General features: G+C 41.4%; 1 protein-coding gene across 1 annotated transcript; it reads left to right on the top strand.

The window, feature by feature from the left end:
• The first annotated feature begins 12,144 nt into the window (after positions 1-12,144).
• On the top strand, positions 12,145-24,489 carry RAB21 (RAB21, member RAS oncogene family). Its single transcript, XM_027455527.3, has 7 exons — positions 12,145-12,525; positions 18,629-18,688; positions 18,894-19,001; positions 20,569-20,632; positions 21,369-21,423; positions 21,837-21,925; positions 22,800-24,489. Exons 1-7 carry the CDS (start codon positions 12,361-12,363, stop codon positions 22,937-22,939), a joined length of 681 nt encoding a protein of 226 aa, XP_027311328.1. The 5' UTR covers positions 12,145-12,360; the 3' UTR covers positions 22,940-24,489.
• Positions 24,490-25,883: the final 1,394 nt, after the last annotated feature.

Genomic DNA, 25,883 nt, shown 5'->3' on the forward strand with positions numbered 1-25,883 from the left:
TCATAAAATATTTCCATTGGGGAAAAAAAAAACTGCTACCACGCAGAGGTAGCTGTATGGGGCCGTATGGTGTGCATACTCAGGCTAGCTGACACTCCCCGTAATACTCTACAGTTTTTCTCCCAGTTGGGAAAGCAAAGCATGCAGTATGTAGCACACATTACTGAGGTGAAAACATCCACAAGAGGAACCCAGATATCAGAGAGAGGTGGAATATGAAGTAACTAACTGTGCGCTGGAGACCTGGAAGCAACACTACCCAAAACAACACTCTGCAGCTGCCAGGTTCTTTGAAGGAGGCTGGAAGGGAGAAGGAGGCTGCAATAACCCCCGTGGAGAAGTAAGAATGTGAAGCCTTGAAACAGAACATGTTTTTTTGCATGGGTAAGTATCCATCAGTTGTTTAGGGCTTTCTTCAGCCCGTGGTTGAACTGGTATGACTATTCTGAATGAATGAACAAGCTGCAAACAGCTTGATTACAAACCATCAAGAAAACAGTTTTATTTGTATTAATCATAGTAGCCACGATCCCTGTGCCTTCCAGGTGAAGCTGTTAAGTAGCTGGGTCTGTTCAGCCAGCGAAGGTTATTCTGTGAAAACGTTTGGGATTTTAATGTGATGCTGATACCCATTTTTCACTCTGTAGAAGCAGCAGGTAATTCAAAGTGAATAACACCTGTTTGATTTTCCTCTGGCTTGCAGCAAAGAGCCTTTTGTTACCTGCCTGCAACACCTACCAAGCGGAGCAGACTGGGGACCCACCACGCCTGACGGGCTGTGAAACAGCGGGGCCTGCTCCCTTACTTGAAGCAGGCAGGGACAGCAAAGAAAAAGTCCTTTTGGCCAATTCACAATAGGATCATGATGCCCTCATTGCTAAAAAGTTAATGGGTGTTAGAAACACACACACCCCTTCTGTCCCTTCTTCAGGGTTTATTTGTAGCATGTTCTGTTCAGTAATCCTTAACAAGCTCCCACCCTTGTACTCATGGAAAAAACGCATTAACCAAGGATGCAATGATAGTTTGAATCAGCGCTTGTAAAAATGACTTGGATCATCCATTGCTTTCCCACAGAGGGCTGTTCTTTGTTAAAGTTTTAACGATGGATCTTGGCTGTTTTAGTTGGCAAATGCCGTTGTTTGTCAGAAATCTGTTAATAAATCTGTGTGTGTTTGTTGTTGTTGTTTTACATGAACACAGCAATATGTCTTGTAGCCATCAGTGTCTCCAAAAGGGGAGAAAAAACTTACAAAAACACTGCAGAGAATCCCTAACCACGGATTCAGCCATTAAAATATATATATATGTACATATATATGTATGTGTATATATGTACATGTATATATGTATATGTATAGTTCGCAGAAGAACCACTGTTTATGGTCTTATATAAGTACATATAATTAATATCTTGCAAAAACTGCTTTACTCCTTCATATAGATACAGACAGAGGTCCAGATGATGGAAATCAGAGGATCCTGGATAGAGAGTTCCTTGCTTGCTGTCGTTTTCTGGAAGTAGTGCAATCTAGAAAACATAAAATATATTTTTAACAAAACTTGCTCACTTTCCTATTTGCTTCTTCTGTAAAACTTTTATTTATCATTGTGATTCAGTGGACTATTTTTTAAGGGAATGATGAATTTTGTATGATGAAAAGTGTTCTTTTACATGTAAGTCCAGAAGCAACTGCCACCTCAGGCTTATGTATAAATTCACCTACTAACTACATGTCGTAATGGTATGATATCATCAGCATTATTGTCAGGTTAGGGAGGGCAACTCCTCCAGAAGTGGTCATTCAACAAGAACCACTGGGGCTGTTTGGAGGTTCATCACCTCAGACTTTTCCTATGAAATTCCCATGAGCCTACAAAGTCTCAAGTCTTCCTCCAAAGCTGCCAAGTGAGCAGCTGTCCAGAAAAAGAAACATCGAAGATTTGCACCATTTGTCCTTGGAAAGCTGTATGTGAACCAGCTGGGTGAGGCCTAACACAACTTGGCTTGAGAGTTGTTTTGTAATAATGGTATTAGGGCAGTTACTATAGTTTTAAGATAAAATATGACTCCTGAATGAGAACACAGAATACCAGCACTGGAAACTGTGACAGTCTCATATCTGCAGCTTCATCTTTGTTGTGGGTAGTGATATATTTTACATCTCCAGCACAAGGAGCTGCGACCTGTGGCTCCAGGCCTGCTCTCTGTGGCTTTACTTCAGGCCTGAGCAGGCCATGGAAGCCCCCTCCCAGGTCCCAGGCCAGCTCCAGCAGAGCAGGGGGCAGGTACAGCCTCGTGTGCACCCACCACAGCCCCCCTGCTGCCCCTACTCTGCCCCAGCCACTGGGCCGAGGCCACCAGCTCTGGTTTTTACCAATTAACAAGAAAGTGCTTGATACAGACAATCTCTCTCCAAAGGGCTTCCCACTTGAAGAACTGTTATGTTGTTATTTGAATGACCGTAATGGGGTTAATCCTTACTTTAATCTCACCTCTTATGTATATAACATATATGCATACTACAGAACATTATATACACATATATAGAGACATATATATACATGTACACAATTGCATACAGCACTGTATTTGCTCTCCAAGGGCTGTTTAACCCAGAGCTGACAGGCATGCAATGCACCAGCAGCTCGCTGTAGTGCTTTCCCTCATGGACAGGTGGAAGATTTGTGCCAGAAACAGCACTGCCGCTGGCTCTGAGCAGTGCTTGTTACCATGTGGATGTCAGAAATGTGTCACCCTGGTTTCTGGTTTCCTACAGAGCTGAGGTGATGCATGTAAAGCCCTCTTAGGGCCCTGCAGTGTCAGCTGCTTCAGGCCTGGGGAGAAGAACCAGATATAGGCATTTTTCTCTACAGAAAATGAGACCAATTATTTCTGTCGCTACAGCTCTCCATTTCCAACAATGAGGGGTTTTGCATTTTAAAAGAAATCATTTAATCAGTCAAAGCAAGACAATAGGTTTTCTCTTATGGGATGTTTTCTTCTGACAGTAATATGTAATTGCCCTTGACGAACTACACTTTTTTTTTCTCCCGTTGTGCCCATGTGACTTCCTTCAAACTGGGTTACTGAGTGTAATTTCAACAATAAGTGGTAGGAAGAGGCTGACTGATTCTGCTTTATTTGATCAGGTAACAGAAATGAAAGCACTTTCTTTAAGAGTTCATATGATAATAATCCTGGTGTCCCGTCACTTGCCTTTTATGCAATATTTTAAAATGCAGGACTGAGCAGGAGTGATAGGAGAGCATGTAATTACTGTTGCATGCTTGTTCACTTGTTCATAGCCAGTATCTCTACTGAAAGAACTACAAGGAACACTTTGCAAAGGAAAGGATATATAAAATGAAATGTATTTCAGAGTCCAACAATTATTTTTATATATGATTGGTAGTGATTGAATGATATTATTAAAATGCCTTAGCTGTTTTATTCTTTGTTTTGAAGGCTGCTTCAGGATAAACTGCTTCAATTTAAACCGTATAATGTATTCCTAGGATTGCTCCTCTTATTTCCATAAAGAATATGTTTAGAATGCATTTTTTTCCCTCCAAATTGTAGAAGTCTTAGATGAATGCACAACATTTTAGTAAGGTGTGATACTTATTTGGGCCATTAATAACTTTGACTATTTTTATTTCAGCAATAAATATGCTGAATATGGTGTTAAAAAATAATTTTATAAGTTTCACAGCTACCAGAGACATCAGTCTCCTGTGAATTGTGGTGACTGCCTGAAACACAACCCTTATCTGGCCAAAGTCATGCCAGTAAGCTCCCAAAAGTTTGTGCAAATCTGTCAGGAAATAAAGAATTGCTTGCTTCACTTGGTAGTTCTTCCTGGTTTAAAAACTTTTGATTCATTTTGAATCTGTATTTGTCTGGCTTGTTTCCCACTTGATAATGGGAATCCAAGTTCTTCCCTTGTGCCTGTCCTTGATACAGTATGAATGTGCAGGCCGAAGTGAGCTCTTTCCTGTTCTCTGCCTTATTTTTATGCTGCTTGCCAAAATCCAGTATCAGTTTTAGCTGTGCTATATATAGAGATAATATTATCTCCAATATTCCTTTGTTCCATACCCAGGAATTACCATCATCCTTTTGCTGCAGTTATACATTGAGATGCTTGTTAGGTTTTGACACCCATACTCTTTATGTTGCCTAAGAGTTGTCACTCTTACACCCTTTACAATATTCCTACTTTCCAGGAGATAGCTTGTCATGCAGCTGACAGCCTGATTCTTATCACACTGACAGCACCACATCACGCTTGATTTGCAGCAATTTTATATTTGCTTCCCAGAAAATTTATGAACCCCAAAGAACCCCAAAGGAAACATCAGCTTTCGAAGACACTTGTCCCAGTGACAGCTACTTTGAAGTTCCCAATCAGCTACTGATGCACTGAATCTGTGCTTTATTGCTTTATGAAGTAATTTTCTTTCTGATCATTAACACATGGTACCAAGTCAAGCAGTTTTAAAGTTAATACAGCTATGTAATTATCTTCTAACAGAGTCTGTAATCTCATTGCAGGTTTGTCTGACCAGCCCTATTTTTCCATCAGAATTTGTTGACTGGCACACATAATATTCCAGTGCTTCATGTAATTGTTTGCCATTCATTACTTTTTTCCTTGTTGTCACCTGCTCCTCCCTGCAGCCAAAGATATGAATGCCATGATGAGGAGGGATGAGTCAGGGTCTGCGTGTGTACAAAAGGCAGAACAAGCCTCTGTGCAATAGGCAATTATCATTGCCAAAGAGTTGGTTTCTGAACTGGCTGGTTATTGTTACAGTAATGATGATGATTTGGATGAAGATGTGTTGTTGATTAATTAAGCTTCCCATGATCCAAAACAGACTGGTTTTGTCAGAGGAGCTCCTTCCCTTCCTCACCTGTGCAATTATCACTACTCGTCTGCAGCTCAGTAGCACTGAGACAAGTGAGCCTTAGGATGTCCCTGAGGAACTCTGTTAGCATCCACCTTTCCTTTCCAGGTTTCCGTTCCCTGGAAGGGACCTTTAGGAGAATTTTCTGGCTGATCACCCAGAAAGTACAAAACCTTTTTTCTCTTATTACCACTCTGACTGATCTGCAGGCAGCACGCTGCTAGGTCTCACCTCAGCCCAGCCCCAGCATCGCCCTTGCTGACCACAGAGCATGAGGGAACCTACAGTGCCCCTGACTTCCCCGTCTTCTGCTGTACCCATCTTTTGCTGTACCCTGCAGCAGCCGGTTACCCTGGTGGAAAGTTTCATCCCTTACACTCCTCGTGAAGTTTACGCAGGCCTGCCAGCAGCTCTGCTGGCCTTCTGCATTTGAAAACATTGGCAAGGTTGTTTAAACAAGGCAGTCCTTAAAAACAAGGCAAGGACTGATATTATTCTAGGTAGCTGATAATTACATGGGTCCCATTTTCTTTTTTCTTTTTTTAATTTATTTTTTATATTGACATGAGCTTACCAGTTCTGCCTTCCTCTGGAATTTCCCTGTTCTACCAGCACACATTTAGAATAAGCACTTCTGCTTATTTTTACCTTTTCTTTTTTTTCCTTCTTAACCCTTTTATAATGCATATCTTGAAATGTACTTCTGGGGAGGGGAGCTATTTGCTTTCATTCTTATGAAATTTTAAAATCTATTGACTTTAAAAGCAGTGGGTTTCCCCTCTACTGTTCAGCTGTCCTGCTCATGTTCTGCCTGCCACTGTCTTAAATGACTTACCTGCTTTCTACTTCTCCTGCCTTCAATCCCTCTCCCTCTCCCTCCCTCCCTCCCTCTCTCTCTCTTTTAAATGTAATTTCTGCTCCAGCTCATCCATGTGGGATATTTAGTGAAAGCTGACTTTTATCTTTCCATTTTAAATTATGGAATTAGAATTTTTCTAGCCTTTCAAGCTCCTCTTAGGAGTCCCAGTTATGACTTACACTTTCCTTTGTAAGCAGAAACTTTTCTTGCTTTGTGAAATTACCTCTTTACCTAGTACTGTGAATGTTTTGTTGTTTGTTTGTTTTTTTCCTCTCTTCCTCTCTCCTTTTTCTGTCCCTGATGCCCAGTGAAACATCTTCAATGCCATCATCTGTTTTAAGCATCAAGTCCAAAACAAGATTACCACATGCCACATGCTCTACTGTTTTACAAAATGAAAGATTTAGGCATTACTGAAATTCAGCTGACAGTTCATAGCTGGTCTCCTGGTCCTCTGATACAGATTTTTTAAATAGATGACTTCTACACCATCTCCTCTCCTTCTCCTCTCCCATACAGGCAGAATGCAGACAAGTTTTATGAAGAAATTGAACCTCATTTTCTGTTTGGATGCTGATCTTTTATAGATCCCCAGCAATTTCCCTTTCTTGCCTTTTGCTGGCTGAGATGGTGCATTCATGATTCTCTGTATCTGAGTTGTTAATAATACTGACACAAGTTATAGTGTCTTCAAAACAAGTAATAGTGTCCCACGAGTACTTTTCCACTATCTTTACGCTCGTTAAATAGGTTATAGCATATTATTTTTATCTTCCAGCTATTCGAGATACCCACAGAAGCTTCAGAAACACTATCCATAGCACATTTCTTTTCATTGGTGATTTTTTTATTCCTCTAGCTCACTTCCCAAGCTGCTAATATAAATATAATGCAACGTAGATGGACTTGTAATGTATTTATCCTCTCACTACCCTCTTATGATTTCATCTTGGTTGCCAACCAGGAGGAGTAACCCTCACAAATGAAACCTCTGAACTTCTATTGGCAGCAACTGAGGCCCCAGCCATTTGTATGAAGTATTTTCCACTATCTCAGGGTGCCCACAGGCTGGGGGCTGGTAGGGCTGCCTGAGGACATCATCCCAAACGTAAGGGGCTGCCACCAGCTCTGTGCAAGCCCTGACCCCACAGCCAAACCTCTTGGAGCAGGGCTGCTCTCAGGCTGAAGAACCCCACTGAAGAACCCACTGAATGTGGGTTAGCACTGAAAGGAATTACTGAAACACCACCACTGGTCTCTTCTTCATTTCTTTCAGATTCTGTGTTATTTCCATGGGACGCCAGTCAGTTTGTTCCAATGTGTCATGAAGAGAAATTTCCATATCCTACAAGGAATATCTGTAGGGATGTCCCAGGGAATCTTGCTGTTATATGCTGTTTTTCTGCCTCCCCCCCCAAAAAAAAATAATAATAATAAAAATAGCACAGTAGATGCTGTCTCCATGTCCTTTTCTGCAAGTTCTGAGTAATTGAAATTCATATTGAAGACCTATGGGAAATGAAATGGCGTGTGAGAATAGTTACACTGAGTTACACTCAGTCAACTTTGGGAATATCTGGGCTGAAGTTATGCTGTTCTGACAAAACACATTCCTGTGGATGACAACATTTCTCTCATGTACATGTTACATCTTGAATGTTTTATTTCCTATAACAAACATGTCACATCTGCACATTGCTTTGAGTAATGTTGTCAGAGAATACAAAAATTATTATTATTGTACCTCAATTATTAATAATACGGCAAAAACTGCAGCAACTTTGATGGGTGGCTTTAAAAACACTCTGGTCAGCCAAGAATATTTAAGATAATGGCCAATTTTTTAAAAACCAAGGCACATAGAGAAAAATTTTAGGTATAAATATGAGAGGAAGAACTTAAAAAAGAGGAGAGAGAAATCGAGGAAAAAGTTTTACTTCCTCTTCATTCTTAGCCCAAAGCATTACTCACTCTCCTTTTCTTTTCCTGAGGAGCAGCAGAATTGCAAGTAATGAATAAAGCATTACCTGATTGCTTTCTTTTGAGTCCTACACTCCCTCACCCACTCCAGAGACAGCAGGAAAAGAATAAGCACTGGACAGACTAGTTAGAGCCTGAAAAGATATCAGAACCAAGTGGGGGTGGGATTTGGCATGGCCATATGTGTCTCAGTGTATGTATTGAAAAGATAATGCATAGTGGCAAAGGAATCAGAACTGCTTGTCCTGGGAGGGATGGCATTTACAGACAATTCCTCTTCAACAAGGAGAGCTGAACTTTTAAGAAATAATAATCTTTTTCTTGACAAGAAAACAAACCAAAACAAAGCATTGTCCTGTACAGGTCTTATTTTTTAGCTAGAAGTCAGATTCCATGTTTTACTTTACAAATTAGAAATAAGTCTCGTGCTGAGCCAAGTCTCCAAGCACATTACTGAACCTGTCAAGTACTTCACTATGGGTACACCGAGGCTATAAGCATTGAGTGAGTGGGTAAAATATGTTCCAAAAAGTTCTCCTGGGTCAACATTATTTCTGAATTGTTCTTTTCTGCTCAGGTTCATATGCTTTACTCTTCTCCTTCATCTTTACTCTTCATCTTAGGTACCTGAATAGTCATCTTTCTTTTTGGAGCAGAATGCACCTTTTTAATACATTGGTATATCTTAAAACGTGCTTATCATGATTTAAGCCACTCAAAGTATGGACTTTACCCTAGATAAATATACCTACAAATATTTCTGATGGATAGTTTGATGATACTGGTGATAGCCGTTTGGTAGAGCAGCATTTACTATCTCTCCTTCCATGCTGAATGTTCATATCAGTCATGTCAGAAACACAAATATATGCACTTCATTCTGAGCACCTTTCTTTTCTGCTAGTATTGAGACCATATTACCAACTTCATGATAAGAGGTTTCTTTATTTTATTTTTTTTTTTCCCTGTTCTTATTCCTTGCTTTTATGGATATCTACACAGTTTCACAGAGCCATTTGATCTTATAAAACTGTACATTAATTGGCTGAGATTTCACAATGTCTTTCTTTTCCAAGTAAACCTGATAAAATCAGAGCGCTTTACTGCAACTATGACAAATTGTGCTTAGAAGTATTATTCAAGGGAAAAAATGCCAATACAAGAATGTTGTTACCTTCAAAATAACTGCCATCCTTGTATTTACACAAAACTGATAATTAACCCAGATATCAGTTTTGTATGGTCAATGTCATGGAAGTTCATGATGTTATTGGTTTGACCGGTAAGCATATAATGTCCTTTGCACAGTGACTAAATGCACTTTATTTTACACCGGACTTAAGACATCTACTAATTTTATGAAGAGATCTAATAATGCAAGCCAGAATAAATACATGATTTTCATATTCAGAGATGATTTTTTCAGAGGCAAAGGCTTGTGTAAAGCCTCAACAAGCAAAATAAGAGGTAGTGGCAATGGATACAATGGTGCAATTAGTTTTGGGATCATAAGATGTAGAGTATTGTAGTTTCTTTGTGCAAAATACATCTTGAATGACATTTTTCTTGCAGGTGTAGCCAGGAACACAGTTGACTTTCATTTTCGTTTCTGTCAGAACCTGTCACTGCTTGGGTGAAACGGCTGTTTCACTGAAGCTGTGGGGCAAAGCACATGCCACCAGGACACTCAGGCATTCCTCCTCAAACAGATGGAGCAGGGATTTATCCAGAAATTGGGCGAATGGAACCCCAAGCTAAGGGGCTAGCGGCTACATCCTCAGTGTGCAGGGGACTTGTGTTCCTGGAGCTCACACTGCTAAAGCCCTGCCTTCTGTCTGATTCTGTGTCACCACAAAACTGCCACGACAGCGTTGTTACCTCAATGCCAGTTAGCAACAAGCTCAGTTCTCAAACAGATCTATTGACTGCCAGGCCTCTGCAGCAGCCAACAGGATGAATCTCAAAGGTGGTAATTAAAACATATGGGGCTATAAGATATCTACAAAATAGATTATCCTGTAAAGCCAGTTCATTTAAACGCTGAGAAAAATGTTACCAAAAGATCAATATTAAAAAAAAATAAATAAAGCAGAAGGTCTGTGAAAGTAATTTGAGGAAGCTATGTAAAAAGGGGAAGCACACCAAATTAAATGGAAGAGGCATTTTCTTCTTGAGTATGGTGAAATAAAATAAATGCTTTTTTTTTTTTTTTTTTTTTAAATATTTTTTAACTCTCACAGATATTTAAACCTGAAGATTTCAATGTCACACGCATCAGATTACAGTGAAATGTGACACTTTAGCTCAGACAGAATTTTCTGTGTTCAGCCAGATTAGCCTTTTAATTTAATTTAGTAGTGGTGGCTGAAGCTTTGGATATTACAGGGCTTCCCATACAAGAAGATCCATGATCATAGGTTCCAGACAAGAGAGAGGAAAACAGGAATGATAGAACACAGAAATCACTCACAACAGCTTTTTATCAGCAGGAAGATGCACTCCTGACTGTGCACTACCATAGAGGATTGCTGAAGAAATTCACTCTGCCAGAATTAAGCTTCAGCTGGTGTCTGATGCTTTGTTAGATCTGTGTTAGAAAAACGATGCTCACAGTTATGGTCAGGCACAGTCGGCACATGGACTTCATGCAGGGTGACTCTCTTGTAGCCCTTTTAAAAGCTTTAGCTCCCATGCAAGGGGCAATTTAAAGATCGGTAAATTCTCTCACTCTAAAGAGTGCCTGTATTTTCATCACAATGTTGGGTATTCACACACTTGGCTGAAGACTGATGAAGAATTACCCATTAAAACCACCCTTTTGACCATGAAGATGTAACTGATATATATATGAATTATTTCTATTTGAAGGAGAACTGAAAAGTAAAAGCCAGTTCAACCCTGTGTCTTTACAAAGAATGCACATAGAACCTGGCTTTGTTGAAAACACTCAAAAGCTACAAGAACAGGAAAGGTTTTGCTAACAGCTTTCAGGACAGCCTTACACGCAGCCCTGCACCTCAGCAGATGCGTTTGCCATCAGTTACCCAGGAAAGCCTCAAGCTGCAGGTCCTTGCGAGCAGCTTGTGCCTCAAGCATCAGCTTCCAGTGTCTCTGGCAACCCTGACCCAAACCCCATATTACTCACTTCATCTGTTTAGCCTGAAAGCTAGAATAGCTAGTGTGCCAGTCAGTTTTACCGCCTGTACATGGAAGGTATGAGTGGCAGATCTATCACTTCCAGCAAGATTTTCTTCCCTCAGAGGGTGGTGAGGCCCTGGCACAGGCTGCCCAGAGCAGCTGTGGGTGCCCCATCCCTGGAGGTGCTCAAGGCCAGGCTGGATGGGGCTTTGGGCAACCTGGGCTGGTGGGAGGTGTCCCTGCCCATGGCAGGGGGTTGGAGCTGGGTGGGCTTTAAGGGCCCTTCCTACCCAAACCGGTCTGTGATTCTGTGGTTCTCTGAAGACAGTATGTTTGTTGTAACGTGCTGAAATAACCAATGTGTAGATCATGAGAGAACTTCTCAGGAGACAATCCGCAATGCAGTAGTTTGGATTGGTGTGTGTAGATTGCTTTTAATTAAGGGGCAATATTGAATTTCATAAGGCAGTCACCCAGCTCTGGACTGTTAGGTGTGTGAGAACCACCCTACGTCTGTGGGGCTCCGAAGAATGCTTTTTCTCATCACTTTTCACTTCATGCTCCCACTTTTGAGGCACTTTACCCTGGACTGCTTTAGCAAACACTTAGATTCTAACAGCCTATGTGGATGAGGGCACAGAAGTTTGGCGGGACAAAACAAAACCCATGTTTGTAACACTGAGGGGCAGCTGAGGGAACTGGGGTTGTTTGGTCTGGAGAAGAGGAGGCTCAGGGGAGACCTCATTGCTCTCTGCAACTGTGTGAAAGGAAGGTGTGGGGGGCTGGGGGTTGGCCTGTTCTCGCAGATAACTGGTGATAGGAGCAGAGGGAACGGCCTCAAGTTGTGCCAGGGGAAGCTCAGGGTGGGAATGAGGAGACATTTCTGCTCAGGAAGAGTAATTAGGCACTGGGACGGGCTGCCCAGGGAGGTGGTGGAGTCACTGCCCCTGGGGGTGCTCAAGGAGAGGTTGGACGTGGTGCTTGGGGACACGGTTTAGTGGTGACAGTGGCGGCAGGGGGTGGTTGGCCCAGGCGATCCCGCGGGGCTTGTCCCACCCCAGTGCCTTGATGTCGCCCCGTTCCCTGCCCCCCTCCCCCCCCACGCCCCCCAAGCCCTGTCACAGCCGCGCGCTCCCTCACGGGCGCGCTCCCGCGGGCGGGCGGCCCCGCCCTTCCCCACCCCCTCCCCTCCCCGCCGCCCCTCGCGCCCCTCCCATTGGCGGCGGCGCCGCGCGTGACCGGGCGGTGTGTGACGTAGGAGGAAGGAGCCGCCATTAGCGGGCAGCGGGGCCGCCTGCCGCGGGGAGGGGAGGGGAGCGGAGCTGCTCCGGTCCTTGCTCCTCGGTGTCTCCTCCCGGCTCGGTTTCCCCCCCGGGAACCTCGGCGGCGCCTGCTGCGTTCCGGCCCGCCCCGCGTTCCGCCCCCCGGCCCGTGGATGTGAGGCGGCGGCGGCGGCGTTGGGGGCGCCCATGGCGGCGGCGGGGGCCGGGGCCGGCCCGGGGGCGGCGGCGGGCGGGGGTCGCAGCTTCTCCTTCAAGGTGGTGCTGCTGGGCGAGGGCTGCGTGGGGAAGACGTCGCTGGTGCTGCGCTACTGCGAGAACAAGTTCAACGACAAGCACATCACCACCCTGCAGGTGCGGGGCGGGGCTTTTGGGGTGACTTGGGGGGGATTTGGGGTGTGTGGGGGGGTAGGGCTTGAGGCGAGGTGGCTGGGGGCGGTGGCGGGGGGCTGATGACTCAGGGGTTGCTGCGAGCTGCAGCCTCGCAGCCCGGCGGTGGAGGTGCCGGGAGAGCCGCGCCTGGAAGGGGCAGCCCCCACGGGAGGCCCTCGGGGATTAAAGCTTACGGATCGCACACTGAGGAGGTGCCCGAGGCTCACCTGCCTGTCACCCTGTCGCCCTGAGTTGTGGCCTGGCTCTCTGTCAGCCAACTTATAAACAACCGAGAGATGATGCTCCGCGTACAGGCGTGCAGTGGTGTCTGCTCCAGGGAGATGTTTTCCATCGCCCGCTCATACCGAGCGGTGTGTGTGCCACCTTGCAACATCCACACGTTTTATTTTATACACAGACACGGAAAATGTGTTTTTAAACTTAATGTCATGGTTTGTACAATCCACACATGTCTTCTGGGCTCTCTGAGCCCTTATCCTCTCCGTTTGCTGTTACACCAGCTACACAGCATCTTTTTTTGCCAGTTATATACAGAAGTGTAGCACTGTATCTATCATATGCAACGCTTAATGCTCTTTTCTTGCAAATAAAGAAACAAACAAATCCTGCCACCACGTGGGCCAGTGGTGGGTTTTGAATTTCTCCTGTGCAACGCAGAATAAATAGTAGGTGGTGCCAGAAGAGAGCCTCTGCGTAGTTGTGTGCTATTCATGCACATCTAGGGGAAAATTCTTGTGGGTTGGGTGTCTCAAAAGTATTTAAGGGTGAAACTTTCCCTTAAAACAAAGGAAGCACGAGAGAGGCACTGGAAACAACATAGTGAATGTTTCACCAACAGATATTGTCGCTATATTTTTGTTATAAATAGCTAAAAACGTTTTCAAGTTCGTGCTCAGCTGTTGGGTGCATCTATTGTTAGGGTTGCTTGGCATGACGAGGTGTTTATACCAGGCTAATTGTGGATCTGATTGCCATGGAGGTGCCTAACATTTGCTGTGCTACAGGAGCAGTCAGTGGCTCGTAGGTGGCAGGGGTGCAGTTGTACTCTGTGCTGTTACACTGCCCAAAGTGTGGTGTTGAGCAAGCAATCGTGTTTAAAGTGCACTGCAAGTGATTGTGTGTAGCCGAATTCAAGGTAGTAGTAGAGTAGTTTGTTATGGGATGTAGCTCTGCTGTGGCAGAAAGCCTGAAATTAGAAGCAAAACGTGAATTGGGGCAGAGATGACGTGATAGGGAACTCTAAGCAGGCCCAAAATGTTGACCCTAAAATGTCCTCTCCAGATGCTACAGCCTGAGAGCTTTTGTCTTTCCCTGTTTATGTGGCAGGAGAATGTTTGTAAAGGAATAGGAACGCATGCTCACGTGTGATACTGAAATGTTGTCCCTCTGCTGTGACTAGGCTTCTCTTTGCTAACTGTATATTTTAACTGCATGATACATCTCAGGTCACCCTTCTGTTCCCTGCTTCTCTGTTCCGAACCTCCTTAGCCACATGCATCTTATTGATTGGAAACTGCAGTGTCAGCTGTCGTTTAATCAGACTGTATATAACGTGTGCTTGTCAGGTATAATCTGCCTTGGTTTTGTTTTCCTGCATCTCAGAGTTGTAGAAGGAAGGTGCAGTAACTCCTTTCACTACCAAATTAAAACATCCCTTTGAAAACAAGATATGGAGAAGCTGATTAAACAACCAAGTGACATATTTTTTTTCTAAGAGCTCCTTATTTTTTCGATTAAGGGCTTAATCTGGTAAAGTGGCTCCGTTTCATGGCATCAGTTCAAAGTTGCAGCAAATGAGTTTTGTTCCAGTGAAGCCAAAATTTAAAAAATAACTTGGCTCCTGATGCAGCAAAGGAGCCACGGTGATGAGCTGCCTGTAAATCTTGCTGGTCAGTGGGATGAGGGCCTCAATCCACAGTAATCTGATTTAGCGGGGGGTGGTGTGGGAGTTGTGAGGGGTGTGGAAGTGCTGTTGTACCTCGTGCCAACCTTTTTGCACCACAAAAATGGTGAGACATCTGAAAAGTGCTTCGGAGAGGTTGCCTGGTGCTTCCTGCTGCGTCACCCCAGTGATGGGAGAGCACAGGAAGCCACGTTGGGCAGTGCGAACCTTTCATCTAAGTGTACATCTGGCCTCTCCTATCTGCATTCTAACACCGGCGTTACTCTGTTGTGAGGTTTGTGTGTGCACACAAAGGTGACTTTCTTTTATTTTTTTTTCTGGTAAGGATGTTTTTAGTGAAAGGGAGTGGTTTTTCCCCCCCCTCCCTTCCCTAAACGCTAGCAAGAGGGAAATGGTGACCTGGGACTTCCTTATGTCGAGATTAGGAGGCTGCTGGGACATGTTGCTGAAATCTTGTTAGCTTGAAGTCATGCACTTAAACATCAGTGACCTGCAAACTGAAATGAAAGTAGCTACTGGTTTGCTGAAGGAAAATGTACCCAGAATAATATGAAAAAAAATCTAAAGCAGGAAAGGCTGTTACTATTATTATTTTTTACAAGAAATAATGATAACGTGTAACCTGCTGTCAGACCTGGTGGGACAGTTAGAGTTGGTTCCCACTGATCGAAACATTGAGGTCAGTGCTCTCATATTGTGAAGCTCCTAAGCTGTGAACTGAGGCCAAGTGAAATACACTGGAAATATTCTAATAATAACAACAACACCTACTGTCAAACTGCCCTTTTAAAATTTGGGTGGATGCTGTCTCTTAATTGCTCAGGATAAATATAACTTTTGTGTACTAATCTCTCAAACATTTGGAGGGCTGCCAAGTACCCAACCTGAGAGAGCCACTCAAGTGGTGATGCTAACCACATAGAGCGATCCGCAGTGCTTTGGGGGACCTGCCTGACCTGGCAGAGTTGTCTTGGATGTTGACAGCTTGGAAAAAAGCAATACAAGGTGGTTCTATGCTGTATGTGATGTTTATGTGCCTGGTGATAATGCAGTCAAGGGCTGGGTGATGCACACCTCCTATTTTTTTCAAGAGAATCTTTTCCAGCTGGGTTGTTGTCTTCAGGCCCTTTTATCCCCTCTCAACAGGGCCTGAGGCACCTGTGGAACTGAGCTCTTAAAAAAAAAAAAAGAATGAAAGGAAAGGGAAGATTTTCTGCAGACACATGAAGAAAATGGTATTTTAGCTCTTGTAATTGCATTATCCTTTTCTTCTGAGTGCATAAGTATTCTTCAGACCAGTCATAAGACACTGGAGTCAAAATACCCAAATCAGGAGCATACTTCAAAGAGCTGTTTGAGATTACTTATCTTTGAGTTAACTGAGAACCCGTACACTTGTGTTTTTGAAAGTCCTAACAAAAGCGAATTGCCATAGTAATGAAAAGAATATGGAAAGGAATTACTGATTGTGAAGCAAGACGTGACTGACACTTAACTCTCGTACTCAATTTAGTGGAGTCTCAAGAGAGTCGAACAAACGTCAAGTCCTCTTCTTTGTGTGATTATCTAATGCTGTCTGGCCTGCGTTGCTTTAAAAGGCTATGATGCTCTTGGCAGCAACATATTTTCTTTCTAAACTAGGTTGGATGTGGAGCTCGCTGCCTTAAACTGATAGTTAAGGCTCTTCCTTCACATATGGGACCCCAAAGATCTCTAAATGCTTCCATGTCCTGCCAGTCACTTGATAAGCTTTTTGCTCTCTAAGTTCAGAATTAATGAAGAGAAATAACCTCACTCTTCATGAGACAACTGGAACTTGTGTGGGGGGAGTTTTATTTATACAGTTGGATATTCGTTGTTTAGTCTTAAAGTGCGCACCACTGTGGCTTTAACATGCACTTAACTGGTGCTAATTATGCCAGACTTACCCGTACCAATTAATTCAAGAACTGGGCCTGCTAACAGTATTCTTCAAGTATATGAACACACAGGGGAATTAAGCATTTAATGTGTGTTACAGTATTGACAGCTTCTCACAGTATGCTCATAAAGCTTTCTGTTCGTTATTAACCTCAGCCACTTCTAATACCAGGTTCCAGTGTTGTTATCAAGCAAGCCTTTTATACAAACTTTCTTGTAATCAGGATATCTGATCTAGGATAGATCCCTAACCAAAGAGGTGAGATCTTATTGAACTAAATCTTAAAAAGTACAAATTGATCAAGTTTTAATACAGAGAGCAAGTGCAATAGCCAATCCTAAATGTCCTTGCCTCTGCCTCCTGTCACGTCTTGTAGAAGATGCTAAAAGGCTGATCCGAGTGTACTGGCCTTCTAATACTTGGGTGTACAGGAGAGGAAGTATCCCACTGTTAAAAGGCAGTATTAAAATAATATTAAAGGCCCACTTTAATATTAGATATGTCAGACAATTAATAGCACAATTACCCTTACTGGGCCAATGTCTGAGGCCCCGATGACGTAACCTTGTGAATTCTGTGTTCTGTGTTAAATATAGCTCCTGTTCCAGCGAGAGTTTTCTTCATTTTGGTCCAGAGGCCCAGAAATGTGGTTCTCAAGTGTTACTGTGAAACTTGTATCAACTGAGTAGAGCTGACTTTTCATTATAGTGACAAAAGCCAACAGTGCCCCGAAGAGCTTTTCCTCTGAGATTTACAATACTGTGTCAAGTGCTGAGTACAGCAGATAAATAAGCAAGCTTGGTTCAGTGTGCCTAACCCGAGCTTCTCTTAATGTGGTCCAAGTGCTGGTGCATTGAAACTTCTGAACTCACTTTAAAGCATATGGCTTTTAAGCTGTGATGCTGCAGAACAAACTGAGATGAAGACCAGGCACTGATCATACAATCTTTAGGGATGGCTGGGTGAAAGCTGTAAAATAACTTGTGCAGTTCTCTGGATTTGCCTGAAAATCCGCTGAAGCTTGCCGGATGTGTAAGACTTGCTGTGCTGCTGTTAAGCTGTTTGTTACAAGTTGCCTGGCGTACTTCAAACACGCTGCCTGGAGTTTTTCCTGAAGTTGACGTACGCCACCTTACTGTAGACCAGAAGGGCAGCAGGAATCGCGAGGTGTGCTGCAGCCAGTGGTCACAGGGATCAGTCTGTTCTACCTGCTGGTGGGAAGGTTTCTGGGTGTTTCTCTTCCCTGCGGGCTGTCTTCTCTCTGGATCTGCTCCATTTATCAGGCTTTGTGGAAAGCTTCGCAGCGAATTTCTCTCAGAAAAGAAGAAAATATTTTCCAGAAAATATTCCTGAATCATCTCCCCTTCAGTCCTACCGATCCCAGAGAAGCAGCAGGGCAGGAGCTGCTCTAGGAGCTGACTTGGGTTAGTGTAACACAGGCAGCACTCCAGGAAGTTATTTTCATAGCAGTTTAGGCTGGTGTAAATTGAACTCCTGTGGTCTTCTGCGCAGGTACTGGTTGCTTATGCAGTTAAGCAGCAGGCTGGTTTAAGCAGCTGACCTGGCTGATGACACTTTCCCTTCCCACATCCACGTGATTTTTAGTCAGCTCGGTGCCTGGTCACTGCTCTCATGCAGAGGCCTTGCGTTGAGATGCTGCAGGCCAGCCTAAAATAATCTGTGATGAATGTATCTTAAGATACCGCTGAGTGCTTGATAGCTGACTGCACACTGAGGTAAAAGGAAAACTGAGTATAATTTAGGAAAAAGATAGAAGTTAACCTTGGCTATAAACTCAAACCCCTTTATTTTGTTGTGGTAGTTGGCTAGTAGTGAACTATTTTGTGAATTCTTGCAACCTATAAATGCAGGCATTTAGGCTGGTTCCTTTGTGTACTGTCATGAAATGTTAAGTTCAGATTAGACTTAAAAGTGAGTGTTCTGAATTCAAACTCCTCACACACAACCCTCGTATCCTTCCTAAGTCATTCAGAAAACAACAGCAAAAAGATGCAGGAAATGACTGGCTTAAGGCAAATTTATTTCGAATAGACTTCTGGCAAACTGTAGTGAAATGACTAACTGGCTTAGTATTGACCCAGCCTTCTGGGTATTTCTTCCAGGAGCATTTGGATTGAGGAATCTGTCTTCTGTTGATTCAGATGTTTTCAGTAGTAAATAAATCTGAAGTCAAATGAGACACTTGTGTGTAAAAAATTGAACTCTGTTTTGTTTTCCAGGCATCTTTTCTTACAAAGAAGCTAAATATTGGCGGGAAAAGAGTAAACCTTGCAATATGGGTATGTTTGCTTTCCTACACTGTCCTCCCCACTGCGCGTCCCCTCTCCCCTCTTGGTTAAACAAATTGTTTTCCTGAAAAAGTACTTGCTTGAGAGAACTGAAATGTTAGGGACTTTGTAATAAAGTAAAATTTAGAAGTACTTGGAATCTCTTGAAGTATTGTTTGTTTAGTTTTCTATGCTAACAAGAGTATTTTGAATGCAGGATACAGCTGGTCAAGAACGATTCCATGCATTGGGGCCGATCTACTACAGAGATTCTAATGGCGCTATTCTAGTATATGATATAACAGATGAAGATTCTTTTCAGAAGGTACTGGAGAGACTTTTACCTCAATGTAAGATGTAAACTGAGAGGGAATTTGTGATATGAGTGCATACACGGGAATCTTCTGTTTCAGCAATAGCATCTATGCTTAATTTGCCTCAATTATAGGATTGATACCTGACTTTGCCACGTGTTAATCTTCTGCTACATCTGCAAATTCAGGCCATGTAATGAAAGTGTACCTTAGTATTTTCTGAAGTCTACCTGTAATAAAGGTGTAGTACAGTTATTCAAAGAACACTAGAGAACTAATGTATGAGTTAACTGTGGCAGGCTAAAAAATGTAAAGTGGCACTGTTACAATAATATACAGTATTGATTTCTACTGTATAAATCAAATTGCTAAAAGATACTAAGTGGTGTGACCTTTGACAAATCTGAACTCTGAAATAAGAATACATGACAGTGGAAATGTTACATTCTCAGTAATAATAGGTATTTATATTAAACGAAGCCTTGGAAGTCTGAAATTTGATGATCAACTATTTTACCACAGAATCAATTGATCAGGTCAGGGTAGATGACTTTTTGTCCAGTCCTATGTCAGACTGGTACTACTGCATTGTTGTTCCAGCTGAAAACTATTGACACGTTCTTAGGTGAGTCTGGACCTGATTAGATTGTGGTAAAAGTAGTAGGAGTTCTGTGGTGGGGAGTGAGAAGTTATCGTTGTATTGGCTAGGCTTGGGCTAGCAGTGATACAAGTAGTATCAGGATATGGTTCCACAGCAGAATAAGCAACTTAAACAGTCTGATGTAGGGCCAGTGAAGCACTTAATGCTGACAGCATCGGGCCCCTATCTGTGGAGCTGTGACTTGTGAGTACCAGTTCAACTTGGGCCTTTTTTTGCTGAGCCATGCTTAGTGAAAAGGCTGTTATATTAGGACATTTAAGTTACCTCTCAGAGGAAAGGTTAATTTGCAGAAGTTACTGCATAACTACCTATGTATCATGTATCCTAACTATTTTTAAGTCTTTGGAGTGGTCGCCTCTCTTTACAGCTTAAACTCCCTTAAAATAGTATCTCCAAGTCAATGCAGTGACCATTCAACTTCAAAGCATGACAGCAAAATTAATAACACCCCTTAGTGCCAGCTGACTCAACATTCATCTGTTCCTTTAGGGAAAAGCATCTGTTATAATCTAATCTGATAAACTTGGTTCAGGTTTGGTTCAGGTACTTCTACCTTTAAGGAACCACTTGTGATGTGTTAGTATGGTCCCGTGGCTGAATATCTCATGCCTGCCCTAAAGCGGTCAGTGTAGTGAACTTGTTCTTTGGAATGGGACTAATGTGAATGCAAGTTCAATTTCTGGAGTAACTGAACCATTCTGTAGAAGTTGCATTGCTCTAAATTTCAGCTGTGAACTAAAGTCATCTGCACGTGGCTCTTCAGCAATATAAAGAATATTTGGTCAATCTGTTGCTCTAAACATGTCTGTTTCAAGATTAGGGTGAACAGTTAATGATGGAAATGGGTCAGTTATGCAGTGCCCAAACCACTAGCAGGATATCAAGAGAAAATAAACTTATCTCTATTCTTTATGCAGGTAAAAAACTGGGTTAAGGAATTAAGAAAAATGTTGGGAAACGAAATCTGTTTATGTATAGTAGGTAAGTTCTTTTAACATCTAATTCTAGTGACTGAATCAGAAAAGTTTCTTTTGGTTAATAACATCTTCCAAATGCTTTGACAGTTTGTGCATGTGAAAGGGTAAAGCTTATGTGAATCTGAAAATTGAAAACACAGTTTGAGCTAGAAGTTTCAATACATCACAACTGAGGAAAAGGCGAAAGTACATAGTACAGATAGATGCAGACTGCAGAGTTGAACAAAGGAACATAAACCTCAGATGTGCTACATACATTTCTTGCAAGGACTCAGACTCCTTGTTTTTTTGTTTATTCACTGTTTCTAGTGGCACAGATGGATACTTCTTCGTTTTTAGAATCACATGCTTGCAAGAGAGAATAATTCTTAAAACTTGGATATTTCAATGCATTTTTTACAAATGTATGTAAATATTGTTTTAAAATCAGATCTAGTAATTAAAACACCTTCAGGAGGTTAGATGTATGGGTATTCCATGAAAGCTACCTTCTGTGGCACAGATAGTTTGTCTGATAAAAAAGAAAAGCAGTGGTTTTTTTTTGTTTGTTTGTTTTATTGAGTTATTCAGCTATCCCTGGTCTCTTGATAGAAGTTCATTGCCTGTATATGTTCGAGTGAAAGGAACTTTCAAATCATTTGGCGCAGTCTGGATAGAGACCTGTTTCAGAGCCAATTTTTATTAGGGCAGCTTGTAAGAAAACGATGGGATAAAATGATTGCATTAATTGTTTCCAACAGGTAACAAAATAGACTTGGAAAAAGAGAGGCATGTTTCAGTGCAAGAAGCAGAAACGTAAGTCACACCAATTATTAATAGAAACAGTCATTGCAGAATTATGCTGGAGTAATAAACTTGTGATGCTCTTAACAGCTGGCAGCGTAAACCAGCCATGCCTCACTGGCTGCTAAGTGTTCTGTTCGTATTTGAGCCTTGGGATGTCTTGGGCTGTCACTGGCTAAAGTGTAACTTGTGAGTTATACATCACTGAAAATCAACATTTGTAGTTTAAATATATTTCTAAACTGGAAATTTTCAATTAATCTTTTTTATGAATCACTCAATTGTAACCACAATTCTCTTCAAGTCAGCATGTGTGAATTAAGAGTTTTTATTTTGAATTGAGTTCTGTCCACTTCATGTGAAGTGGCTTAGGAAGACTGCATTCTTCAGTGCAATGAAGCTCTTCTTTATCTGCCTTCCTACAGGTATGCTGAATCCGTTGGAGCAAAACATTATCATACTTCAGCTAAACAGAACAAAGGAATTGAAGAACTGTTTCTTGACCTTTGTAAAAGTAGGTATTGTCTAGTTTGTTCATAAAGAGCTCTTCCATGAAAAGGTTTCAGGAATGCTTCAAACCCTATAGAAAATCCTTAACTTTTAAACTATTGAATAACTGGCTTCACTTGAGTCTCCTTCAAGCTACTTGTGTGTTATAACAACTATGGAAGCTTGATGTATAGATGCAAATTCATACTGTACTTTAAGAACGTCTTTCTGCCACTCTGTTGGAGTCCTGGGTTGGAGTTCAATTTTACTCCAGATTCTGCAGTCATTCTATGTGATTGCTCTCACTATTGTCTACTTTATACCCTGTTGCAACATCTTTGACATCACTTGACAAGATTCCTGAATTACAGTTCATGAATTTGAAGCCATTATTACACAAATCTTATGCAGCAGCTGAAGCAAATGATAAAGAATGTAGGAGTATATGCAGTATGCACATATATGCAGTATAAACACAGCACAAGGAAGTTACCCCATTTGTGTTGTCCTTAAGCAATAAGAATTTAAGCAAAACATTTCTATGTTTTTTTTTCTTTTTTTTTTTTTTTTTTTGAGGAGTGGTGTGTGTTGCGTTTCTTGTTTAATAAATATTCTTACCATGGGTGGGTAAATCTAGCTTTTGAAGTCACCAACTCCAGAACATCTGAGCAGCTAAGGTCTTCCTTTAGTCAACGGGAGCTTCTGAGTATTTGCTGCTTTAGGAAGAACACTTAAGTATTTTCTTAAAACTATGCCATGAGATACCAGAGCACTTACTTCTGCATAATTAGTAAGAGAACTGGTCTTTGTGTGCATAATTCATAGATTAAGATCTTCGAGCCTTGTGTAAAAATGCAATGGAGTACTAATGCATTTCATCTACTACACTTCATTTACAGGAATGATAGAAACTGCTCAAGTGGATGAAAGAGCAAGAGGCAATGGTTCCAGTCAGTCAGGAACAGCAAGGCGAGGTGTACAGATCATTGACGATGAACCCCAAGTACAGAGCAGCGGCGGGTGCTGTTCTTCTGGATAGTAACAAAACTGTGCATCACTGCCCTCTCAATATGAAGACTGCCATATTCAAAGTCACACATTCTTTACCAGTGGAGTAATAGAATTAACAGTATTTAAAAATAATCACACATAACACTGCAGAGACCTTAAGTGCTAAACTAGTGGCGTCTGTGACCAGAGAATTGGCATTTTCTACAGTGGTTAACAAAGCAATTACCAATGGCCTTTTTACATACTTTTCTTTAATGAGGAATAATATGCATGTAGAAAAGACCTACTTAAAGGCTTCATTTATATTCTTTTAAATCAGATCATTATTTAATAACTTATATACGTTGTTGTTGGAATGGTATACATTTTTGCAGCTCTTTGTATTTTGTGGTAGATTGAATTGTATCACTTCTAAAATGCAAATTGATTTTTTTTAAATTAGCAGATATCTGAAGTAATATTTTTGCAGGGTCTCCACAAGCCTATAACCGTCAACTACTTTGATATATTCTGTTCATCTTGTATGCCAAGCTGGTAAAATACATTGTAAATTACATATTAAATATTTTATCTGCTTTTACAAGTGCAGGTGCAGAAATATGTACATCAGTCTTGTCAGTGATTGTGAAGTGAATAAGTCAGTGAAAAGATGCAAGCTTTTCATGTGTACTGTTGAATTGCTCATTCTATTCCCCCTTCCTGAAAATTGAAAACAGCTTTTTTTTGGTAAACTCACAGCTACAGCATTTTTTTAAGCTTTTTCTGTCAAGCAGCAGTATTTAGAGTACCCCCTTAGTAGGAAGGGTATGCTTCTTTAGACTGCTGTTTAACACTGAGGCGTTTGACTCCCAGCTAAGACAGCTGGAGCATGCATTTATCTTGCCTCTGCATTTACTTCAGCCTCTCAGATATCCCCCAGAAAGTTGAAGCAAATTTAGCCCTTGTCTGTCTGGTAGCTGCTAAACCAGATGCATGGGAAGCTCTTAAGCTGTACTAAGACATTTGTGTCCCAAGACAGCATTATAAACTACTTATGAGCGTAATTTTTTTCCTATATTGCAGGGCTTGAGTGAACAAATGAATTGGCATTAATGAGAACTGCTTCTGATTTTTGAGTGATTATGTGGAAGATATGGAACTGCCAGATGCAATTGTAACTTTGGGAATAATAGACAAAACTGAACTTAATCTTGACTTGCTCTTTCTCTTGTAAAGCTTTTTGAAGCCCACTTAAGGTTTGGGAGGAGGGTGTTCAGAAATAAAGTGTATAAATTACTATCACAGAAGGAAAACAAATGGTGGTAGTTGAAACTTCAAAATGTTTTGTGGTCTGACTTTTTTTTACTTAAGTTGTCATGCTTGGAAAAACAGTAAAGGTGATGTCTATGACAAAATAGAATATTCCTTGGCCTTCCTTTTTCTGAAGGGTAGAATTAGTATTGCATATCAATGCATTTAATGGTGTGGGTGTATTACAATGCACAACAGGAGTAGTAGTAACTAATCAGTCTGACATGTAAGAAGTGTGCTGTCTTCATCTGACTTATTTTCTCTGAAATAATAGATGGCTTTGCTACAGACTGGTCCCAATGCTCTTTATTTCTTTTCTTTCTGCCAAAACTGCGGTGTACTTTCTCTAAAGCTGACACTGGTGTGCTCTTCTGACATTGGTGTATGCGTGATGCAAAGGTGCTCTGTTTTTGTTAGTGAAGACAAAGTTACTTGACTGTACAGAGCCTTGCTGTGAATCTAAAATTCATTAGTATATGTGTATATTGCGACACTGTGTTAAGCCAACATCCTGATATTATATCTCACTTAAGTGAGCTTCGCCCAAATTAAAATTGGGTCAGCTTGATTCAACAAATAGTACCTTCAAATCCATACACTAGAGAAGTCAGTCTTGTAAGTAACAAAATACTGATATGAGTGAAATTGGTGAGACTGCTCAAGATTGAAATTTCATTATAAGAAGAGTTGCAGGTTTTTGGATTCCAATTTCAGTTTTTACAAAGATGCAAAAACAAAAACAAAAAAAAAAAAACAACTCCACTAGGCTTGATAAGGAAGCAGATATGCTCTGGCATAGATAACACATTAGAGCTTGTTTTTTCCAGAGTAGAGCTTTCCCTGCTTTGTTGAACTAGATAGCTGTGGTCCTGGCCTGGTAATTGATACAAGATGTTTACCAAAGGGAATGTTATGTTTGACTACTGAAGTGTCAAACTTAAGTAGTCTGTCTTAATGTAGTGTATTTTGTAGTAGGGGTGGTGTGAGACTTTGGTCTCACCAACAAAGCCATGTTATACCAACTCGTAAGTCACTTGCAAGACTAAAACTATTAACTACTGAAAACTTGGGTGGGGATAAGCTGACACCTTTGTATCTTAAAAAAAAAAAAAAAAAGGTTTTGGCTACTACTGTTACTACTATTATTTACAAAATACCTTTTAAAAGAAATTGTCAGAAGTTACTGTCCTTAAATTCAATGAAACTACAGCAAGACAAATCTTGAATGGAGCTTTTCTGTCTAAGCTGCAGTTGGCCTGGACTTTATCTGTAGAACCTGATACCTTGCTAAGTACAGATGTTTATTATCTAGTGAGTACAGTTCTAAAAAAGTTAAAAGTATTTCTGACATAGGTATTACAATATACGTGTGACAGCCTAATGTCTCAGGCAAATGCCATAGACTACAGTAAGGATTAATATCAGAGTTACTTACAAACACTTGTAACAAGACTGATCCTTGTGTGAAAGGGGGGGGAAGAATTGTGCCGTGTCAGTGAGTTTTCTTAGAAGTAACAATTGTGTTTAATTGTATGAGTAGTGAATGTCACCTGAAACCTGTTTCCTTAATACTACCTACTGATCTGTGGCATAGACTAGAATATTCGTGGTTTCTTTCAAAGTTTGAAAAGACTGAATTAGCTTGTGTATCTAAAACAAAGGCTTGAGGTGGAAGAAATTGA

The sequence above is a fragment of the Anas platyrhynchos genome, chromosome 1 (genome assembly GCF_047663525.1).
Source record: "Anas platyrhynchos isolate ZD024472 breed Pekin duck chromosome 1, IASCAAS_PekinDuck_T2T, whole genome shotgun sequence".
NCBI lineage: Eukaryota > Metazoa > Chordata > Aves > Anseriformes > Anatidae > Anas > Anas platyrhynchos.

Excerpts from the sequence above, each read along its gene's own strand:
- RAB21 (XM_027455527.3), top strand. The coding sequence starts at position 12,361 with ATGGCGGCGGCGGGGGCCGGGGCCGGCCCGGGGGCGGCGGCGGGCGGG. Across the intron at positions 18,689-18,893 it reads GAGTAAACCTTGCAATATGG|GATACAGCTGGTCAAGAACG; the intron begins GTATGTTTGCTT and ends TTTTGAATGCAG. Across the intron at positions 21,926-22,799 it reads GTTTCTTGACCTTTGTAAAA|GAATGATAGAAACTGCTCAA; the intron begins GTAGGTATTGTC and ends CTTCATTTACAG.